The following is a 20,055-nucleotide window of genomic DNA, read 5'->3' as shown; positions in this document are numbered from 1 at the left end:
TGTATGGTGCTTTCAAGACAACTGAGAATTCAGAAAAAAACAATGTTTAATCATGACCTCAGGTCGGACCTCTAGAAAGAGGTTCCTGACTTGGAATTTCGAATTGGATGACCGCTCAAAACGTATTTTCCTAGTTGGAGCTTGTTCTTTTCAGAGTTCCCAGTTGTCTTGAACTCACTGAAATATGAGATTTCCCAGTTCTGAGTTTCCAGTTGTTTTGAACTCAGCAGAGGTCACACCAATATATTCAACCTTTTCTGGCCCATGGTGTTGCGTGTGAATGTTTATCCTTTTAAGCTTGGAAAAGGAGACCACACACCCTCTCCACCGAATAGCAGGGGAAGCAAAATAATGCTTGCTTTGCAACTCTTGCAGTTAGCCACTGATTCCTTCCAAACCGCTCATGTTGAATTTGTGATTTCCAACTTGTTGTGTAATGTCCAATGGCCGATGAGCACTGATATACGTTTTATCTATAATTTCTCTTCATATCACAAAGATTGAAAAGGATTTGCCTGTAGATTCTCGACTTGATTCATGAAGATGGCTGCTTGTCTAGCTTGCTAGCTAAGATTTTGAAGGTATGATGTTGACATGATTAGTCCAATCAAAGCTACAGTAGATATAGCGTGATTTTGGCGCAGCTGTCTAAGGCACTGCATCGCAGTGCTGAGGCGCCACTGCTGTCTAGGATTTCATCCCATGCTATGTCACAGTGTCCGTGACCGGGAGCCCCATGGGACGGCGCACAATTGGCTCTGCTTGGTTAGGGAAGGGTTTGGCCGGGAAGATTTCCTTGTCTCATTGTGTTCTAGCGACTCCTTCTGGCGGGCCGAGGGCCTGCAAGCTAACTTCGGTCAGATCTTCGTGGGCTATACTCGGCCTTGTCTCAGGATAGTAAGTTGGTGGTTGAAGATATCCCTCTAGTGGTGTGGGGGCTGTGCTTTGGCAAAGTGGGTGGGGTTATATCCTGCCTGTTTGGCCCTGTTTTTTAAACTCTAGAGACAGCAGGTGCGGTAGAGATGCACTGAATAATCGGCTATGAAAAGCCAACTGACATTTATTCCTGAGGAAATCCCTTACAAAGGGCTCTATAAATAGTTGTTGTTGCACCCATCCGTAATCAGATTAACAAATACAGTATGAATCTAAATTCACTCATGAAGATGTGTAGGTAATAGTGAGTTTATAAGGCTACTGTATGGAAACAAATTAAGATAAAGAAGACAGAAATAGACAAAAGTCCCAAGACTCTGCACAGCCTAATGGGAAATAATCACAACAGGTGTGTTCTCTTCTATTCATGTCTTACTTTTAACTGGATTGGTGGACGTCACTCCCCAAATAATATCACTCCCTGTGTCACCAGACAAGTTAAACTTCTTTCTTACACTCAGGTATCTTCTGAAATCTTGTACACATGGTCTACAAAGGTCAACCTAAAAAGTGCATGTAAAATACATTTGAATCTCCATTTCATTATGTGCCTTTACATAAGTGAGCCCTCCTTTACTGTTCTAGGAAAACCAGATAGGTCACAAGTGCCTTTGGGGAGGTGGGGGAGGTGGGATCACAGGTTTCAGTGGGGTAGGAGGGGTCTAGTACTACTGCTGTTATGTCAGAGATTAGAGCATTTATAAAGCCAGTAATCACAATGCTTTTGTCAGTTTGTTCCAACCTGCAGTGCAGGAGAAGAAAAGGGATGTTTCATATTTAAGGTGGAAAGGAAGCGTGCACACTTAGGACATGAGGAGAGGGACAGCTCTTGCAGTGTTGGTGCTGGCACTTTTTTCATCTGCTACAGCAAGTAAGTACAGCCACTCTGGATATCATTATGTATACCAGATAATCCAGGCTTATCTACATTTATGTTTTCAAGAAAGTATTTTTTAAATTTACAAAAGGGATTTATTCCTCATTTAAGGCTGTGGCTCAACAGGATTTCCCAATGTGGGAGTGTGGCCTTAAGGATAAAAATGGTCCTGTGAGAGGGCCTCAAGGGGAAAAAATGGTTCGGTGAGGGTGCCTCAAGGAATTTCTAACACACCTGCCTATTTTTCCCCCCTTGAGGCCCCCATTCTTAGTCAGATAATGATCATTTTGCACAAAAAAATTATCAAGTTAGACATGCCCACTGGGCCAGCACATCTGGCATTTCAGGCAACACTTGTTTTATTCAAACCTTTCAGTGTATTGAGGAACACTGCATTTGGTCTTGTCTTAGATGCTTCATGAAAGAGGCTCCACAGCGCAACACTATGTGCCCTTTGCATGACCAAGGGTCAGTTTCCCAGACACAGATTAAGCCTAGTCCTGGACAAAAACCCTTTCAATGGAGATTGTCCGTTTTGATAGCCAAATGCTTTTCAAACATTGCACAAATCTGAATTAAACCTGTTGACATCCTTGATTTTATGAGGAAGCATCATTGCAGTCATTGGGCATCTAGGAAGATCCAATGCAGTAATGCATGCTATCTTCAACATAGGTCAAGTAGCATGAGCTTTAAATTAATTGTTAAAAATCAAGAGTGTCATTTGTCACCAATCAGCAGTTTACATGAATTCCAAACAATATAGAAAGTATCTGTCAGCGGCTGTTAATTCTTAATTTAACAGTAAACTTGTACTGTTGGTGGGATCATTGCACAATACAGTAGCCTATTGTAACAATAATACTCTTGATAAGCACCTTGCGGTCTCCTCCAATTGGAATATCCATGTTGTGATTTTGGCTAGGGTGCCATTTGTGGATGCCCAGCATTCAATCCAAATTCAGGATTAAAAATAAAACATACTACTACTGCATATGAAAATAATCAGTGTTTATCAGTGCCCTCCTGTAAGGTTGCAACTGAAAGTGTGGTCAGCTCCTTCCTTTTCAACTCTAATGAATGCATGCTCTGCTTTATATGTCATTTCTATGATTATATTCCAGAGCCCAAAAGTCGCTTCACACGATATCCATCATGGAATATGAAAATGTATCCAGTCTGGAAAGATGAAGATCCTCGGTACAAAGACTTTTGGAAAGGTATGCACAGTTATCCTCTGTCTCAACACAATGTGTGTACACTGATGGTGACAGGAATATCTCTGTGAAATTTGTGGACATTTGTGGATGACCTCTGCTGCTCATGCAGTAAAAGGGGTTTAAAGGCCCAATGCAGTCCAAAATGAGATTTTCCTGTGTTTTATATATGTTTCCACACATGAGGTTGGAATAACACTGAAATGTGTGGACATTTTTGAGAGTTTGAAGATAGGGCAAGTGGACAATGCTGTGATCAAGATGGATGAATCTGAGGTTGAACGAAACGTAGTGGATCTAACTGTCACCTGCCAAGGGAGGTGAGTATTCCTTCTCCAGACCCAATTAAGGGAGACTGTCTCAGACAATCACACCATTTATTATTTCCCTAAGCAGAATCATGATCCACAGACAAATCCACTAGGTATGTAGACCTATATTCCACCACTTAGGCACTGGGATCAGTTTCATTGCCCCAGATCACAGGATGCTGCTGAGGGGAGGATGGCTCATAATAATGTCTGGATTGGAGTAAATGGAATAGTATTAAACACATGGAAACCTTGTGCTTAATGTGTTTTATACCATTCCATTCACTCCGTTCCAGCCATTACTATGAGCCCTTCCTCACTGTTTAAATTGAAACCAGCCGCCTGTGCCTCAGATTAATCCTAATCCTGGATTTAAAATCATTCTAGCATTTTAGTCCAGGATTAGTCTGGGTCAGGGAATTCAGATTCAGAAAACTGTATTGTCCTCAGAGAGGCAATTTGTCTTGCAGCAGTCATAAAACATATCACATCTAAAAATAAATAGCAAAGGAATCCGGTCCTTAGTTTCAACAAGTGTTTCTGACCCTGTGTCTGTTCTCCACCCAGCCTTCCCACAGAGGTGTGCACGGTGGTGTCTGATGCAGACTGTTTTATGCCCATCCACACCATGTGTAACACAGTGGCCCCCTCTAATGAGTGCCAGCTGGTACTGCGTCACTTTTTCAATGACTCCGGCATCTTCTGTATCAACGTGTCCATGACCAACGATGTCAGTCTGGCAGTCACCAGCGCCAAATATAGCATGACCGTGGGTATGTACTGTAAGATGTCTGCTCTGCACATCTGCCTCGCCACGTCTTGAATCTGGGTCCCTGGGACAATCAGTCCAATACCTTCAGTCCAACACCTATTGTTATTGGAAATAACAATAGTCACAAATCAGCATAGTCACAAATCAGCATTGGTCTACTCTAGTCACAGCTCTCTGAAGAGTTCCATATCACCACAAGGTATAACCTTTTCAGCTTGCTTGAGACATTACCCCTATGGTGTCTACACTGTATAGCCTTGTCTCAGGGCAACTGTATGCAGCATATTGTACAATTGATAACACTTTTCTCATTACCTTTTCATCCTTTATTTTACCAGATGAGTCACATTGAGATTGACATATGTGTGTAAGTGAGCCTTGGAAAAAATGAATGTAATTAATAATTTTCCTTTTGTTCCACAGACGATTCAAAGCCTACCTTCTGATATCCCTATCGACGAAGAGGCCCAAAGGATTTCCTCCACAGACGAAGAAGACAGTCTGTCCAAATCCCTCCTGACCTCTTCCAAATCAGTCTTCAATGTCTCTGGCCTCGTTCCTACTCCTCCAGAGGGAAAGCCAAAGGTGAGGCTGCCATGGCGCCCAGTGCTTCGCCGTAGAAAGGTTCCAGAGCAGCCCCCCAACAAGATGCACATTTACACAGTTCACAGGGATGCTTTTCATTTCCCAACTGAGACAATGCAATCGACCAGTCCATCATCACCCGAGGGAGACTTCTCAACTCCAGAGTCCCAGAGGCCAAGGTAATACTGTCTTTCTCATAGTCCTAATCTGAAAAGCTTTTTAGCACCTAGCCCACTGTTGTTATTTGAACAGCCTTGATTCTAAATGTTTCTATTTTTGTAGAGCTTTGAGAACTCTGTTATGAAAAGTGCTGCACAAATTAAATGTATTTTTTATTCATTAAGAGCGGTGGACAGCTCAGACAAGGAGTCTATCTTTAATATAGACTCATCCAAAAGACTCGTCGCAGAGATAATGCTGTCTGTTCGGGAGGACGTTGTTGAGGCAAAGCAGAGCGAATTGGCCGCAAATCTGGCTGTGCTGTCATCTGACAATGTGATGCTCAACACTTTGGCTCAGAGTGGGACACCCCGCACCGATTCCTGAACTGCCTCCAACACCTCTCCTCACAGCGAGAGTGATAACTGAAGAGAGATTCACATGTTTACTTGGACATACATGATAGAAGCATTTGCTTACATTATTTTGAATCGCATTGAGCTATTAAAGAATGCATTTATTTTCTAAAAAAGACAAAAGGATTTATTTACACTATGTAGTTTTTCTTAGATGTTAGTGTTAAGTTAGGAACATTAAATTGAAAGTTAGGAGAGAGTAATTATACATCTTTGCTCTGAATGGTGACATTGTTTAAACAGTCTCACAATTTGACAATAAAATATTAATACACTTTTTTTTTTTACACTGTGACTTTTATGGTTCTGAAGGGAGGAGAGGACAAAGCTGGATGAATTTAGGAGTCACAAGCGCCCCAGTAATCCTTATTAACTTTACATTCCTGACATTTTTCCTGCCTGTAAGCAGTCTCTCTTAACAGCATTGTATGACCTATTGTTCTGTTGACACAGAAACGTTTCACTAATCAGTATAACTTACTCTGCATTCCAGTTATTATACCTCAGATTGTTGAATTTATGCATCAAGAGTGTTGTGGTATTTTATTCACTGTTTATTCTGGCAAGATTTTATCATTATTGCTCAGATTGTCAGAATATTTTAATACTGAATAGCCTCATTAGAATAGAGCTGCAACTATTTGAGTGTAAATCCCAGAATCATTAGGACTACTTTGGGACATATTGAGTCGAGATTGGCCTAAATGCAATGGGTCAGGTGGTATTTTAAGATGGCTATTCACTTATTAGCACAGTTTTCACGTGACACTGTAATCACCAATGATTTATATATAAGCTACACTAGATGACCAATAAGACATCCCTCACAATTGTAAAAAATATTTTGGATGCAATAGAAATTAATTTATTAATGACTACATTTGTTTGTGACACGTTTATCATATTACAGACACCTTAACCTTAATGCATACTTTTAAATTATATTATGTGAGCTAAACATACAAAATAATTTTTTCCCTGAAGTATAATTTTTTTAGAGATTACTGAAATCTATGTCCCCACTACAGAATACTTAAATACATGTCATTTTGTTGTTGAAACATTTAATTGAAATACTGTAGAATTCCATTCATTCCTATGGAGGAATGCTTCTACTGGAGAGTACCAATATGGCCGACCGGTGTTTTCAACGCCTCTCAATAGCCAATACATAGCATAGCCAATACATAGCATTACCAATCCAGGGTGTATATACATCACTGCTAATTACCCAATTTTAATAAAAGCTAGTAACATTCTCAACACTCCAGCAGTTTCACTAGACTTCTTACAGTACCCTATAAGAAGTACATCTACTGTACATAACATAGTAGATATTTAGTGCCGATTTTAGCATGTAAATCTTGGTGGGGCAAACTCCCCAATTGTTTTGTTGTTGATGCATGCATGCAAAGCTAAACAACACATAAATTGCACTATAACAATGACAAAAGGCACCCACAAGCTGTTAGGGCCTGCATAAAGCTGTCCCAACAGCAGAGCCTTCTTTTCACCACCATGGCGTTAATCCTTACCACCACAACACCTGACTATCAGCGGGCCTTGTCTGGCAGCGAAACAGTTCATTCAGCCTCATTTACTGCCTTTAAAAAAAACATAGCAGATATCTAATCAAACTTTATTTGTCACATTCACTGAATACATGGCTGACTTGCTTAAACGAATGTGGTTTCTACTGACAATTGAGATGCACAAAATATGGCATAAGGGACCGATGAGCAGATAAGAGGCAATCCGTCATTTTGAGAAGACAGTAATGAGCAATTTAAGGTGGAAATAGTCAATATAACTATTTGTTCAGCATTTTTTAAATGTACAGCAACAGAATTCAAAACATAGGCTGTTCTTACTGTATTCTCCCTGTACACCAAGTCAGAATCATAGGATAAATAATGGGGGCATATAAGCAGTCAATGAAAGCTCTTACAATATTCGATGATGACATTTCTCTAAAACAGGCATTAAGCTACAGTTGAAGTCAAAAGTTTACATACACCTTAGCCAAATACATTTAAACTCAGTTTTTCATATTTCCTGACATTTAAGTAATACATTCCCTGTCTTAGGTCAGTTAGGATCACCACTTTATTTTAAGAATGTGAAATGTCAGAATACTAGTAGAGAGAATTATTTATTTCAGATTTGATTTCTTTCATCACATTCCCAGTGGGTCAGAAGTTGACATACACTCAATTAGTATTTGGTAGCATTGCCTTTAAATTGTTTAACCTGGGTCAAACATTTCGGGTAGCCTTCCACAAGCTTCCCACAATAAATTGGGTGAATTTTGGCCCGTTTATCCTGACAGAGCTGGTATAACTGAGTCAGGTTTGTATGCCTCCTTGCTCACACACTCCTTTTCAGTTCTGCCCACAAATTCTCCATGGGATTGAGATCAGGGCTTTGTGATGGCCACTCCAATACCTTGACTTTGTTGTCCTTAAGCCATTTTGCCACAACTTTGGAAGTATGCTCGAGGTCATTGTCCATTTGGAAGACCCATTTGTGACCAAGCTTTAACTTCCAGACTGATGTCTTGAGTTGTTGCTTCAATATATCCACATAATTGTTCTTCCTCATGATGCCATCTATTTCCCTCTTGCAGCAAAGCATCCCCACAACATGATGCTGCAACCCCCATGCTTCACAGTTGGGATGGTGTTCTTCGGCTTGCAAGCCTCCCCCTTTTTCCTCCAAACATAATGATGGTCATTATAGCCAAACAGTTCTATTTTTGTTTCATCAGACCAGAGGATATTTCTCCAAAATGTACGATCTTTGTCCCCATGCGCAGTTGCAAACCGTAGTCTGGCTTTTTTCATGCCGTTTTTTTGAGCAGTGGCTTTTTCCTTGCCGAGTGGCCATTCAGGTTATGTCGATATAGGACTCGTTTTTACTGTGAATATAGATACTTTTGTTCCTGTTTCCTCCATCATCTTCACAAGGTCCTTTGCTGTTGTTCTGGGATTGATTTGCACTTTTCGCCCCAAAGGTCGTTCATCTCTAGGAGACAGAACGCGTCTCTTTCCTGAGCGGTATGACGGCTGCGTTGTCCCATGGTGTTTATACTTGCATACTATTGTTTGCACAGATGAACGTGGTACCTTCAGGCGTTTGGAAATTGCTCCCAAGGATTAACCAGACTTGTGGAGGTCTTCCATTTTTTTCTGAGGTCTTGGCTGCTTTCTTTGGATTTTCCCATGATGTCAAGCAAAGAGGCACTGAGTTTGAAGGTAGGCCTTGAAATACATCAACAGGTACACCTCCAATTGACTCAAATTATGTCAATTAGCCTATCAGAAGCTTCTAAAGTCATGACATAATTTTCTGTAATTTTCCAAGCTGTTTAAAGACACAGTCAAGTGTACGTTAACTTCTGACCCACTGGAATTGTGATACAGTGAATTATAAGTGAAATAATTTGTCTGTAAACAATTGTTGGAAAAATTACTTGTGTCATGCATGAAGTAGATGTCCTCACTGACTTGCCAAAACTATAGTTTGTTAACTATAGTTGAAAAACAAGTTTTAATGACTCCAACCTAAGTGTTTGTAAACTTACGACTTCAACTGTACATGTGCACCACCAAGTCAGTAGGCTAAGTTACAGTAGGCTAAGTTATGAAGGGGAAAGGGACCAAATTATTATGGTGAGGCACATGGGCTACTAACAGCTTACTACACAACATAAACTTAGTATCACTTTCTTAGCTACAGTACACTTTCTTAGTTACAGACCTCACCCATTATAACTAGCATTTCCAGAGATACAACCTCTCTTATCATCCCTCAGTGCCTGGGCTTACCTCAGCTGTACCCGCACCCCACCATACCCCTGTCTGCACATTCTGCCGTGAATCTATTCTACCACGCTCAGAAATCTTCTCCTTTTATTCTTTGTCCCCACACTCTAGGCGACCAGTTTTAATAGCCTTTAGCCATACCCTCATCCTACTCCTCTGTTCCTTGGGTGATGTGGAGGTAAACCCAGGCCCTGCGTGTCCCCAGGCACCCTCATTTGTTGACTTCTGTGATCGAAAAAGCCTTGGTTTCATGCATGTTAACATCAGAAGCTTCGTTCTGCTAGGTGACCTAAACTGGGATATGCTTAACACCCCGGCAGTCCTACAATCTAAGCTAGATGCCCTCAATCTCACACAAATCATCAAGGAACCCACCAGGTACAACCCTAAAACCGTAAACATCGGCACCCTCATAGACATTATCCTGACCAACTTGCCCTCCAAATACACCTCTGCTGTTTTCAATCAGGATCTCAGCGATTACTGCCTCATTGCCTGTATCCACTATGGGTCCGCGGTCAAACGACCACCCCTCATCACTGTCAAACGCTCCCTAAAACACAGGCCTTTCTATTCGACCTGGCCCGGGTATCCTGGAAAGATATTGACCTCATCCCGTCAGTCGAGGATGCCTGGTCATTCTTTAAAAGTAATTTCCTCACCATCTTAGATGAGCATGCCCCGTTCAAAAATATATATGCAGAACTAAGAACAGATATAGCCCTTGGTTCACTCCAGACATGACTGCCCTTGACCAGCACAAAAACATCCTGTGGCAGACTGCAATAGCATCGAATAGTCCCCGCGATATGCAACTGTTCAGGGAAGTCAGGAACCAATACACGCAGTCAGTCAGGAAAGCAGAGGCTAGCTTTTTCAAGCAGAAATTTGCATCCTGTAGCTCCAAAAAGGTTTGGGACACTGTAAAGTCCATGGAGAACAAGAGCACCTCCTCCCAGCTGCCTACTGCACTGAGGCTAGGTAACACGGTCACCACTGATAAATCCATGATAATTGAAATTTCAATAAGCATTTCTCAACGGCTGGCCATGCCTTCCTCTTGGCAACTCCAACCCCGGCCAACACCCCCCTCCTCCGCAGCTACTCGCCTAAGCCTCCCCAGCTTCTCCTTCACCCAAATCCAGATAGCAGATGTTCTGAAAGAGCTGCAAAACCTGGACCAGTACAAATCAGCTGGGCTAGACAATCTGGACCCTCTCTTTCTAAAACTATCCGCCGCCTTTGTTGCAACCCCTATTACCAGCCTGTTCAACCTCTCTTTCCTATCGTCCGAGATCCCTAAAGATTGGAAAGTTGCCGCGCTCATCCCCCTCTTCAAAGGGGGTGACATCCTAGATCCAAACTGTTACAGACCTATATCCATCCTGCCCTGCCTATCTAAAGTCTTCGAAAGCCAAGTTAATAAACAGATCACTGACCATTTCGAATCCCACCGTACCTTCTCCGCTGTGCAATCGGGTTCCGAGTCAGTCACGGGTGCACCTCAGCCACGCTCAAGGTACCGAGTCAAGGTACTGAGTCTATGCTAGGTAAAGCTCCGCCTTGTCTCAGTTCACTGGTCACGATAACAACACCCACCCGTAGCACACGTTCCAGCAGGTATATCTCACTGATCATCCCCGAAGCCAACACCTCATTTGGCTGCCTTTCCTTCCAGCTCTCTGCTGCCAGTGACTGGAACGAATTGCAAAAATCGCTGAAGTTGGAGACTTTTATTTCCCTCACCAACTTTAAACATCAGCTGTCTGAGCAGCTAACCAATCGCTGCAGCTGTACATAGTCCATCTGTAAATAGCCCACCCAAGCTACCAACCTCATCCCCATACTGTTTTGATTTACTTTTCTGCTCTTTTGCACACCAGTATCTCTACTTGCACATCATCATCTGCTCATTTATCACTCCAGTGTTAATCTGCTAAATTGTAATTATTCGCTCCTATGGCCTATTTATTGCCTACCTCCTCATGCCTTTTGCACACACTGTATATAGACTTTCTTTATTTCTACTGTGTCATTGACTTGTTTATTGTGTTATTGGCTTGTTTATTGTTTATTCCATGTGTAACTCTGTGTTGTTGTCTGTGTCACACTGCTTTGCTTTATCTTGGCCAGGTCGCAGTTGTAAATGAGAACTTGTTCTCAACTAGCCTACTTGGTTAAATAAAGGTGAAATTAAATGAAAATAAATAAAAATCTCCCTGGTATTTTACATAATTTATGCACCAGTATACAAGACATTTTTGGACTCACCGTTGTGCTGTGCTCACTTGAACAGGAAGGTGGCGCGGCGGTCCTTGCTTGCAAATTTTGTCATGAAACTTTGTCATCAAAGTCTGGCATTCTCTGAATGTATGGTGCTTTCAAGACAACTGAGAATTCAGAAAAAAACAATGTTTAATCATGACCTCAGGTCGGACCTCTAGAAAGAGGTTCCTGACTTGGAATTTCGAATTGGATGACCGCTCAAAACGTATTTTCCTAGTTGGAGCTTGTTCTTTTCAGAGTTCCCAGTTGTCTTGAACTCACTGAAATATGAGATTTCCCAGTTCTGAGTTTCCAGTTGTTTTGAACTCAGCAGAGGTCACACCAATATATTCAACCTTTTCTGGCCCATGGTGTTGCGTGTGAATGTTTATCCTTTTAAGCTTGGAAAAGGAGACCACACACCCTCTCCACCGAATAGCAGGGGAAGCAAAATAATGCTTGCTTTGCAACTCTTGCAGTTAGCCACTGATTCCTTCCAAACCGCTCATGTTGAATTTGTGATTTCCAACTTGTTGTGTAATGTCCAATGGCCGATGAGCACTGATATACGTTTTATCTATAATTTCTCTTCATATCACAAAGATTGAAAAGGATTTGCCTGTAGATTCTCGACTTGATTCATGAAGATGGCTGCTTGTCTAGCTTGCTAGCTAAGATTTTGAAGGTATGATGTTGACATGATTAGTCCAATCAAAGCTACAGTAGATATAGCGTGATTTTGGCGCAGCTGTCTAAGGCACTGCATCGCAGTGCTGAGGCGCCACTGCTGTCTAGGATTTCATCCCATGCTATGTCACAGTGTCCGTGACCGGGAGCCCCATGGGACGGCGCACAATTGGCTCTGCTTGGTTAGGGAAGGGTTTGGCCGGGAAGATTTCCTTGTCTCATTGTGTTCTAGCGACTCCTTCTGGCGGGCCGAGGGCCTGCAAGCTAACTTCGGTCAGATCTTCGTGGGCTATACTCGGCCTTGTCTCAGGATAGTAAGTTGGTGGTTGAAGATATCCCTCTAGTGGTGTGGGGGCTGTGCTTTGGCAAAGTGGGTGGGGTTATATCCTGCCTGTTTGGCCCTGTTTTTTAAACTCTAGAGACAGCAGGTGCGGTAGAGATGCACTGAATAATCGGCTATGAAAAGCCAACTGACATTTATTCCTGAGGAAATCCCTTACAAAGGGCTCTATAAATAGTTGTTGTTGCACCCATCCGTAATCAGATTAACAAATACAGTATGAATCTAAATTCACTCATGAAGATGTGTAGGTAATAGTGAGTTTATAAGGCTACTGTATGGAAACAAATTAAGATAAAGAAGACAGAAATAGACAAAAGTCCCAAGACTCTGCACAGCCTAATGGGAAATAATCACAACAGGTGTGTTCTCTTCTATTCATGTCTTACTTTTAACTGGATTGGTGGACGTCACTCCCCAAATAATATCACTCCCTGTGTCACCAGACAAGTTAAACTTCTTTCTTACACTCAGGTATCTTCTGAAATCTTGTACACATGGTCTACAAAGGTCAACCTAAAAAGTGCATGTAAAATACATTTGAATCTCCATTTCATTATGTGCCTTTACATAAGTGAGCCCTCCTTTACTGTTCTAGGAAAACCAGATAGGTCACAAGTGCCTTTGGGGAGGTGGGGGAGGTGGGATCACAGGTTTCAGTGGGGTAGGAGGGGTCTAGTACTACTGCTGTTATGTCAGAGATTAGAGCATTTATAAAGCCAGTAATCACAATGCTTTTGTCAGTTTGTTCCAACCTGCAGTGCAGGAGAAGAAAAGGGATGTTTCATATTTAAGGTGGAAAGGAAGCGTGCACACTTAGGACATGAGGAGAGGGACAGCTCTTGCAGTGTTGGTGCTGGCACTTTTTTCATCTGCTACAGCAAGTAAGTACAGCCACTCTGGATATCATTATGTATACCAGATAATCCAGGCTTATCTACATTTATGTTTTCAAGAAAGTATTTTTTAAATTTACAAAAGGGATTTATTCCTCATTTAAGGCTGTGGCTCAACAGGATTTCCCAATGTGGGAGTGTGGCCTTAAGGATAAAAATGGTCCTGTGAGAGGGCCTCAAGGGGAAAAAATGGTTCGGTGAGGGTGCCTCAAGGAATTTCTAACACACCTGCCTATTTTTCCCCCCTTGAGGCCCCCATTCTTAGTCAGATAATGATCATTTTGCACAAAAAAATTATCAAGTTAGACATGCCCACTGGGCCAGCACATCTGGCATTTCAGGCAACACTTGTTTTATTCAAACCTTTCAGTGTATTGAGGAACACTGCATTTGGTCTTGTCTTAGATGCTTCATGAAAGAGGCTCCACAGTGCAACACTATGTGCCCTTTGCATGACCAAGGGTCAGTTTCCCAGACACAGATTAAGCCTAGTCCTGGACAAAAACCCTTTCAATGGAGATTGTCCGTTTTGATAGCCAAATGCTTTTCAAACATTGCACAAATCTGAATTAAACCTGTTGACATCCTTGATTTTATGAGGAAGCATCATTGCAGTCATTGGGCATCTAGGAAGATCCAATGCAGTAATGCATGCTATCTTCAACATAGGTCAAGTAGCATGAGCTTTAAATTAATTGTTAAAAATCAAGAGTGTCATTTGTCACCAATCAGCAGTTTACATGAATTCCAAACAATATAGAAAGTATCTGTCAGCGGCTGTTAATTCTTAATTTAACAGTAAACTTGTACTGTTGGTGGGATCATTGCACAATACAGTAGCCTATTGTAACAATAATACTCTTGATAAGCACCTTGCGGTCTCCTCCAATTGGAATATCCATGTTGTGATTTTGGCTAGGGTGCCATTTGTGGATGCCCAGCATTCAATCCAAATTCAGGATTAAAAATAAAACATACTACTACTGCATATGAAAATAATCAGTGTTTATCAGTGCCCTCCTGTAAGGTTGCAACTGAAAGTGTGGTCAGCTCCTTCCTTTTCAACTCTAATGAATGCATGCTCTGCTTTATATGTCATTTCTATGATTATATTCCAGAGCCCAAAAGTCGCTTCACACGATATCCATCATGGAATATGAAAATGTATCCAGTCTGGAAAGATGAAGATCCTCGGTACAAAGACTTTTGGAAAGGTATGCACAGTTATCCTCTGTCTCAACACAATGTGTGTACACTGATGGTGACAGGAATATCTCTGTGAAATTTGTGGACATTTGTGGATGACCTCTGCTGCTCATGCAGTAAAAGGGGTTTAAAGGCCCAATGCAGTCCAAAATGAGATTTTCCTGTGTTTTATATATGTTTCCACACATGAGGTTGGAATAACACTGAAATGTGTGGACATTTTTGAGAGTTTGAAGATAGGGCAAGTGGACAATGCTGTGATCAAGATGGATGAATCTGAGGTTGAACGAAACGTAGTGGATCTAACTGTCACCTGCCAAGGGAGGTGAGTATTCCTTCTCCAGACCCAATTAAGGGAGACTGTCTCAGACAATCACACCATTTATTATTTCCCTAAGCAGAATCATGATCCACAGACAAATCCACTAGGTATGTAGACCTATATTCCACCACTTAGGCACTGGGATCAGTTTCATTGCCCCAGATCACAGGATGCTGCTGAGGGGAGGATGGCTCATAATAATGTCTGGATTGGAGTAAATGGAATAGTATTAAACACATGGAAACCTTGTGCTTAATGTGTTTTATACCATTCCATTCACTCCGTTCCAGCCATTACTATGAGCCCTTCCTCACTGTTTAAATTGAAACCAGCCGCCTGTGCCTCAGATTAATCCTAATCCTGGATTTAAAATCATTCTAGCATTTTAGTCCAGGATTAGTCTGGGTCAGGGAATTCAGATTCAGAAAACTGTATTGTCCTCAGAGAGGCAATTTGTCTTGCAGCAGTCATAAAACATATCACATCTAAAAATAAATAGCAAAGGAATCCGGTCCTTAGTTTCAACAAGTGTTTCTGACCCTGTGTCTGTTCTCCACCCAGCCTTCCCACAGAGGTGTGCACGGTGGTGTCTGATGCAGACTGTTTTATGCCCATCCACACCATGTGTAACACAGTGGCCCCCTCTAATGAGTGCCAGCTGGTACTGCGTCACTTTTTCAATGACTCCGGCATCTTCTGTATCAACGTGTCCATGACCAACGATGTCAGTCTGGCAGTCACCAGCGCCAAATATAGCATGACCGTGGGTATGTACTGTAAGATGTCTGCTCTGCACATCTGCCTCGCCACGTCTTGAATCTGGGTCCCTGGGACAATCAGTCCAATACCTTCAGTCCAACACCTATTGTTATTGGAAATAACAATAGTCACAAATCAGCATAGTCACAAATCAGCATTGGTCTACTCTAGTCACAGCTCTCTGAAGAGTTCCATATCACCACAAGGTATAACCTTTTCAGCTTGCTTGAGACATTACCCCTATGGTGTCTACACTGTATAGCCTTGTCTCAGGGCAACTGTATGCAGCATATTGTACAATTGATAACACTTTTCTCATTACCTTTTCATCCTTTATTTTACCAGATGAGTCACATTGAGATTGACATATGTGTGTAAGTGAGCCTTGGAAAAAATGAATGTAATTAATAATTTTCCTTTTGTTCCACAGACGATTCAAAGCCTACCTTCTGATATCCCTATCGACGAAGAGGCCCAAAGGATTTCCTCCACAGACGAAGAAGACAGTCTGTCCAAATCCCTCCTGACCTCTTCCAAATCAGTCTTCAATGTCTCTGGCCTCGTTCCTACTCCTCCAGAGGGAAAGCCAAAGGTGAGGCTGCCATGGCGCCCAGTGCTTCGCCGTAGAAAGGTTCCAGAGCAGCCCCCCAACAAGATGCACATTTACACAGTTCACAGGGATGCTTTTCATTTCCCAACTGAGACAATGCAATCGACCAGTCCATCATCACCCGAGGGAGACTTCTCAACTCCAGAGTCCCAGAGGCCAAGGTAATACTGTCTTTCTCATAGTCCTAATCTGAAAAGCTTTTTAGCACCTAGCCCACTGTTGTTATTTGAACAGCCTTGATTCTAAATGTTTCTATTTTTGTAGAGCTTTGAGAACTCTGTTATGAAAAGTGCTGCACAAATTAAATGTATTTTTTATTCATTAAGAGCGGTGGACAGCTCAGACAAGGAGTCTATCTTTAATATAGACTCATCCAAAAGACTCGTCGCAGAGATAATGCTGTCTGTTCGGGAGGACGTTGTTGAGGCAAAGCAGAGCGAATTGGCCGCAAATCTGGCTGTGCTGTCATCTGACAATGTGATGCTCAACACTTTGGCTCAGAGTGGGACACCCCGCACCGATTCCTGAACTGCCTCCAACACCTCTCCTCACAGCGAGAGTGATAACTGAAGAGAGATTCACATGTTTACTTGGACATACATGATAGAAGCATTTGCTTACATTATTTTGAATCGCATTGAGCTATTAAAGAATGCATTTATTTTCTAAAAAAGACAAAAGGATTTATTTACACTATGTAGTTTTTCTTAGATGTTAGTGTTAAGTTAGGAACATTAAATTGAAAGTTAGGAGAGAGTAATTATACATCTTTGCTCTGAATGGTGACATTGTTTAAACAGTCTCACAATTTGACAATAAAATATTAATACACTTTTTTTTTTTACACTGTGACTTTTATGGTTCTGAAGGGAGGAGAGGACAAAGCTGGATGAATTTAGGAGTCACAAGCGCCCCAGTAATCCTTATTAACTTTACATTCCTGACATTTTTCCTGCCTGTAAGCAGTCTCTCTTAACAGCATTGTATGACCTATTGTTCTGTTGACACAGAAACGTTTCACTAATCAGTATAACTTACTCTGCATTCCAGTTATTATACCTCAGATTGTTGAATTTATGCATCAAGAGTGTTGTGGTATTTTATTCACTGTTTATTCTGGCAAGATTTTATCATTATTGCTCAGATTGTCAGAATATTTTAATACTGAATAGCCTCATTAGAATAGAGCTGCAACTATTTGAGTGTAAATCCCAGAATCATTAGGACTACTTTGGGACATATTGAGTCGAGATTGGCCTAAATGCAATGGGTCAGGTGGTATTTTAAGATGGCTATTCACTTATTAGCACAGTTTTCACGTGACACTGTAATCACCAATGATTTATATATAAGCTACACTAGATGACCAATAAGACATCCCTCACAATTGTAAAAAATATTTTGGATGCAATAGAAATTAATTTATTAATGACTACATTTGTTTGTGACACGTTTATCATATTACAGACACCTTAACCTTAATGCATACTTTTAAATTATATTATGTGAGCTAAACATACAAAATAATTTTTTCCCTGAAGTATAATTTTTTTAGAGATTACTGAAATCTATGTCCCCACTACAGAATACTTAAATACATGTCATTTTGTTGTTGAAACATTTAATTGAAATACTGTAGAATTCCATTCATTCCTATGGAGGAATGCTTCTACTGGAGAGTACCAATATGGCCGACCGGTGTTTTCAACGCCTCTCAATAGCCAATACATAGCATAGCCAATACATAGCATTACCAATCCAGGGTGTATATACATCACTGCTAATTACCCAATTTTAATAAAAGCTAGTAACATTCTCAACACTCCAGCAGTTTCACTAGACTTCTTACAGTACCCTATAAGAAGTACATCTACTGTACATAACATAGTAGATATTTAGTGCCGATTTTAGCATGTAAATCTTGGTGGGGCAAACTCCCCAATTGTTTTGTTGTTGATGCATGCATGCAAAGCTAAACAACACATAAATTGCACTATAACAATGACAAAAGGCACCCACAAGCTGTTAGGGCCTGCATAAAGCTGTCCCAACAGCAGAGCCTTCTTTTCACCACCATGGCGTTAATCCTTACCACCACAACACCTGACTATCAGCGGGCCTTGTCTGGCAGCGAAACAGTTCATTCAGCCTCATTTACTGCCTTTAAAAAAAACATAGCAGATATCTAATCAAACTTTATTTGTCACATTCACTGAATACATGGCTGACTTGCTTAAACAAATGTGGTTTCTACTGACAATTGAGATGCACAAAATATGGCATAAGGGACCGATGAGCAGATAAGAGGCAATCCGTCATTTTGAGAAGACAGTAATGAGCAATTTAAGGTGGAAATAGTCAATATAACTATTTGTTCAGCATTTTTTAAATGTACAGCAACAGAATTCAAAACATAGGCTGTTCTTACTGTATTCTCCCTGTACACCAAGTCAGAATCATAGGATAAATAATGGGGGCATATAAGCAGTCAATGAAAGCTCTTACAATATTCGATGATGACATTTCTCTAAAACAGGCATTAAGCTACAGTTGAAGTCAAAAGTTTACATACACCTTAGCCAAATACATTTAAACTCAGTTTTTCATATTTCCTGACATTTAAGTAATACATTCCCTGTCTTAGGTCAGTTAGGATCACCACTTTATTTTAAGAATGTGAAATGTCAGAATACTAGTAGAGAGAATTATTTATTTCAGATTTGATTTCTTTCATCACATTCCCAGTGGGTCAGAAGTTGACATACACTCAATTAGTATTTGGTAGCATTGCCTTTAAATTGTTTAACCTGGGTCAAACATTTCGGGTAGCCTTCCACAAGCTTCCCACAATAAATTGGGTGAATTTTGGCCCGTTTATCCTGACAGAGCTGGTATAACTGAGTCAGGTTTGTATGCCTCCTTGCTCACACACTCCTTTTCAGTTCTGCCCACAAATTCTCCATGGGATTGAGATCAGGGCTTTGTGATGGCCACTCCAATACCTTGACTTTGTTGTCCTTAAGCCATTTTGCCACAACTTTGGAAGTATGCTCGAGGTCATTGTCCATTTGGAAGACCCATTTGTGACCAAGCTTTAACTTCCAGACTGATGTCTTGAGTTGTTGCTTCAATATATCCACATAATTGTTCTTCCTCATGATGCCATCTATTTCCCTCTTGCAGCAAAGCATCCCCACAACATGATGCTGCAACCCCCATGCTTCACAGTTGGGATGGTGTTCTTCGGCTTGCAAGCCTCCCCCTTTTTCCTCCAAACATAATGATGGTCATTATAGCCAAACAGTTCTATTTTTGTTTCATCAGACCAGAGGATATTTCTCCAAAATGTACGATCTTTGTCCCCATGCGCAGTTGCAAACCGTAGTCTGGCTTTTTTCATGCCGTTTTTTTGAGCAGTGGCTTTTTCCTTGCCGAGTGGCCATTCAGGTTATGTCGATATAGGACTCGTTTTTACTGTGAATATAGATACTTTTGTTCCTGTTTCCTCCATCATCTTCACAAGGTCCTTTGCTGTTGTTCTGGGATTGATTTGCACTTTTCGCCCCAAAGGTCGTTCATCTCTAGGAGACAGAACGCGTCTCTTTCCTGAGCGGTATGACGGCTGCGTTGTCCCATGGTGTTTATACTTGCATACTATTGTTTGCACAGATGAACGTGGTACCTTCAGGCGTTTGGAAATTGCTCCCAAGGATTAACCAGACTTGTGGAGGTCTTCCATTTTTTTCTGAGGTCTTGGCTGCTTTCTTTGGATTTTCCCATGATGTCAAGCAAAGAGGCACTGAGTTTGAAGGTAGGCCTTGAAATACATCAACAGGTACACCTCCAATTGACTCAAATTATGTCAATTAGCCT

General features: G+C 41.3%; 2 protein-coding genes across 6 annotated transcripts; both read left to right on the top strand.

The window, feature by feature from the left end:
• The first annotated feature begins 1,254 nt into the window (after positions 1-1,254).
• Positions 1,255-5,641, top strand: LOC118966089 (protein QNR-71-like). Of its 3 annotated transcripts, XM_036988657.1 has the most exons (6): positions 1,258-1,807; positions 2,938-3,033; positions 3,253-3,350; positions 3,909-4,114; positions 4,537-4,877; positions 5,043-5,641. In XM_036988657.1, the coding sequence occupies exons 2-5, from the start codon at positions 3,001-3,003 to the stop codon at positions 4,557-4,559; spliced, it is 360 nt and encodes a 119-aa protein (XP_036844552.1). In that variant the 5' UTR covers positions 1,258-1,807; positions 2,938-3,000; the 3' UTR covers positions 4,560-4,877; positions 5,043-5,641. The 3 variants fall into 3 exon arrangements, with proteins under 3 accessions (XP_036844551.1, XP_036844549.1, XP_036844552.1); XM_036988656.1 differs by lacking the exons at positions 4,537-4,877; positions 5,043-5,641 and having other exon boundaries at positions 1,255-1,807; positions 3,262-3,350; positions 3,909-4,528; XM_036988654.1 differs by lacking the exons at positions 4,537-4,877; positions 5,043-5,641 and having other exon boundaries at positions 1,255-1,807; positions 3,909-4,528.
• Positions 5,642-12,720: 7,079 nt separating this feature from the next.
• LOC118966088 (protein QNR-71-like) lies at positions 12,721-17,107 on the top strand. Of its 3 annotated transcripts, XM_036988653.1 has the most exons (6): positions 12,724-13,273; positions 14,404-14,499; positions 14,719-14,816; positions 15,375-15,580; positions 16,003-16,343; positions 16,509-17,107. In XM_036988653.1, exons 2-5 carry the CDS (start codon positions 14,467-14,469, stop codon positions 16,023-16,025), a joined length of 360 nt encoding a protein of 119 aa, XP_036844548.1. In that variant the 5' UTR covers positions 12,724-13,273; positions 14,404-14,466; the 3' UTR covers positions 16,026-16,343; positions 16,509-17,107. The 3 variants fall into 3 exon arrangements, with proteins under 3 accessions (XP_036844547.1, XP_036844546.1, XP_036844548.1); XM_036988652.1 differs by lacking the exons at positions 16,003-16,343; positions 16,509-17,107 and having other exon boundaries at positions 12,721-13,273; positions 14,728-14,816; positions 15,375-15,994; XM_036988651.1 differs by lacking the exons at positions 16,003-16,343; positions 16,509-17,107 and having other exon boundaries at positions 12,721-13,273; positions 15,375-15,994.
• Positions 17,108-20,055: the final 2,948 nt, after the last annotated feature.

This window comes from Oncorhynchus mykiss, chromosome 9 (genome assembly GCF_013265735.2).
Source record: "Oncorhynchus mykiss isolate Arlee chromosome 9, USDA_OmykA_1.1, whole genome shotgun sequence".
NCBI lineage: Eukaryota > Metazoa > Chordata > Actinopteri > Salmoniformes > Salmonidae > Oncorhynchus > Oncorhynchus mykiss.
This window is presented reverse-complemented; position numbering and strand designations above follow the sequence as displayed.

Coding starts and splice junctions, on each gene's coding strand:
- LOC118966089 (XM_036988654.1), top strand. CDS start 3,001: ATGAAGATCCTCGGTACAAAGACTTTTGGAAAG. Junction 3,034..3,252: donor GTACAAAGACTTTTGGAAAG/GTATGCACAGTT, acceptor GACATTTTTGAG/AGTTTGAAGATAGGGCAAGT. Junction 3,351..3,908: donor ACTGTCACCTGCCAAGGGAG/GTGAGTATTCCT, acceptor TTCTCCACCCAG/CCTTCCCACAGAGGTGTGCA.
- LOC118966088 (XM_036988651.1), top strand. CDS start 14,467: ATGAAGATCCTCGGTACAAAGACTTTTGGAAAG. Junction 14,500..14,718: donor GTACAAAGACTTTTGGAAAG/GTATGCACAGTT, acceptor GACATTTTTGAG/AGTTTGAAGATAGGGCAAGT. Junction 14,817..15,374: donor ACTGTCACCTGCCAAGGGAG/GTGAGTATTCCT, acceptor TTCTCCACCCAG/CCTTCCCACAGAGGTGTGCA.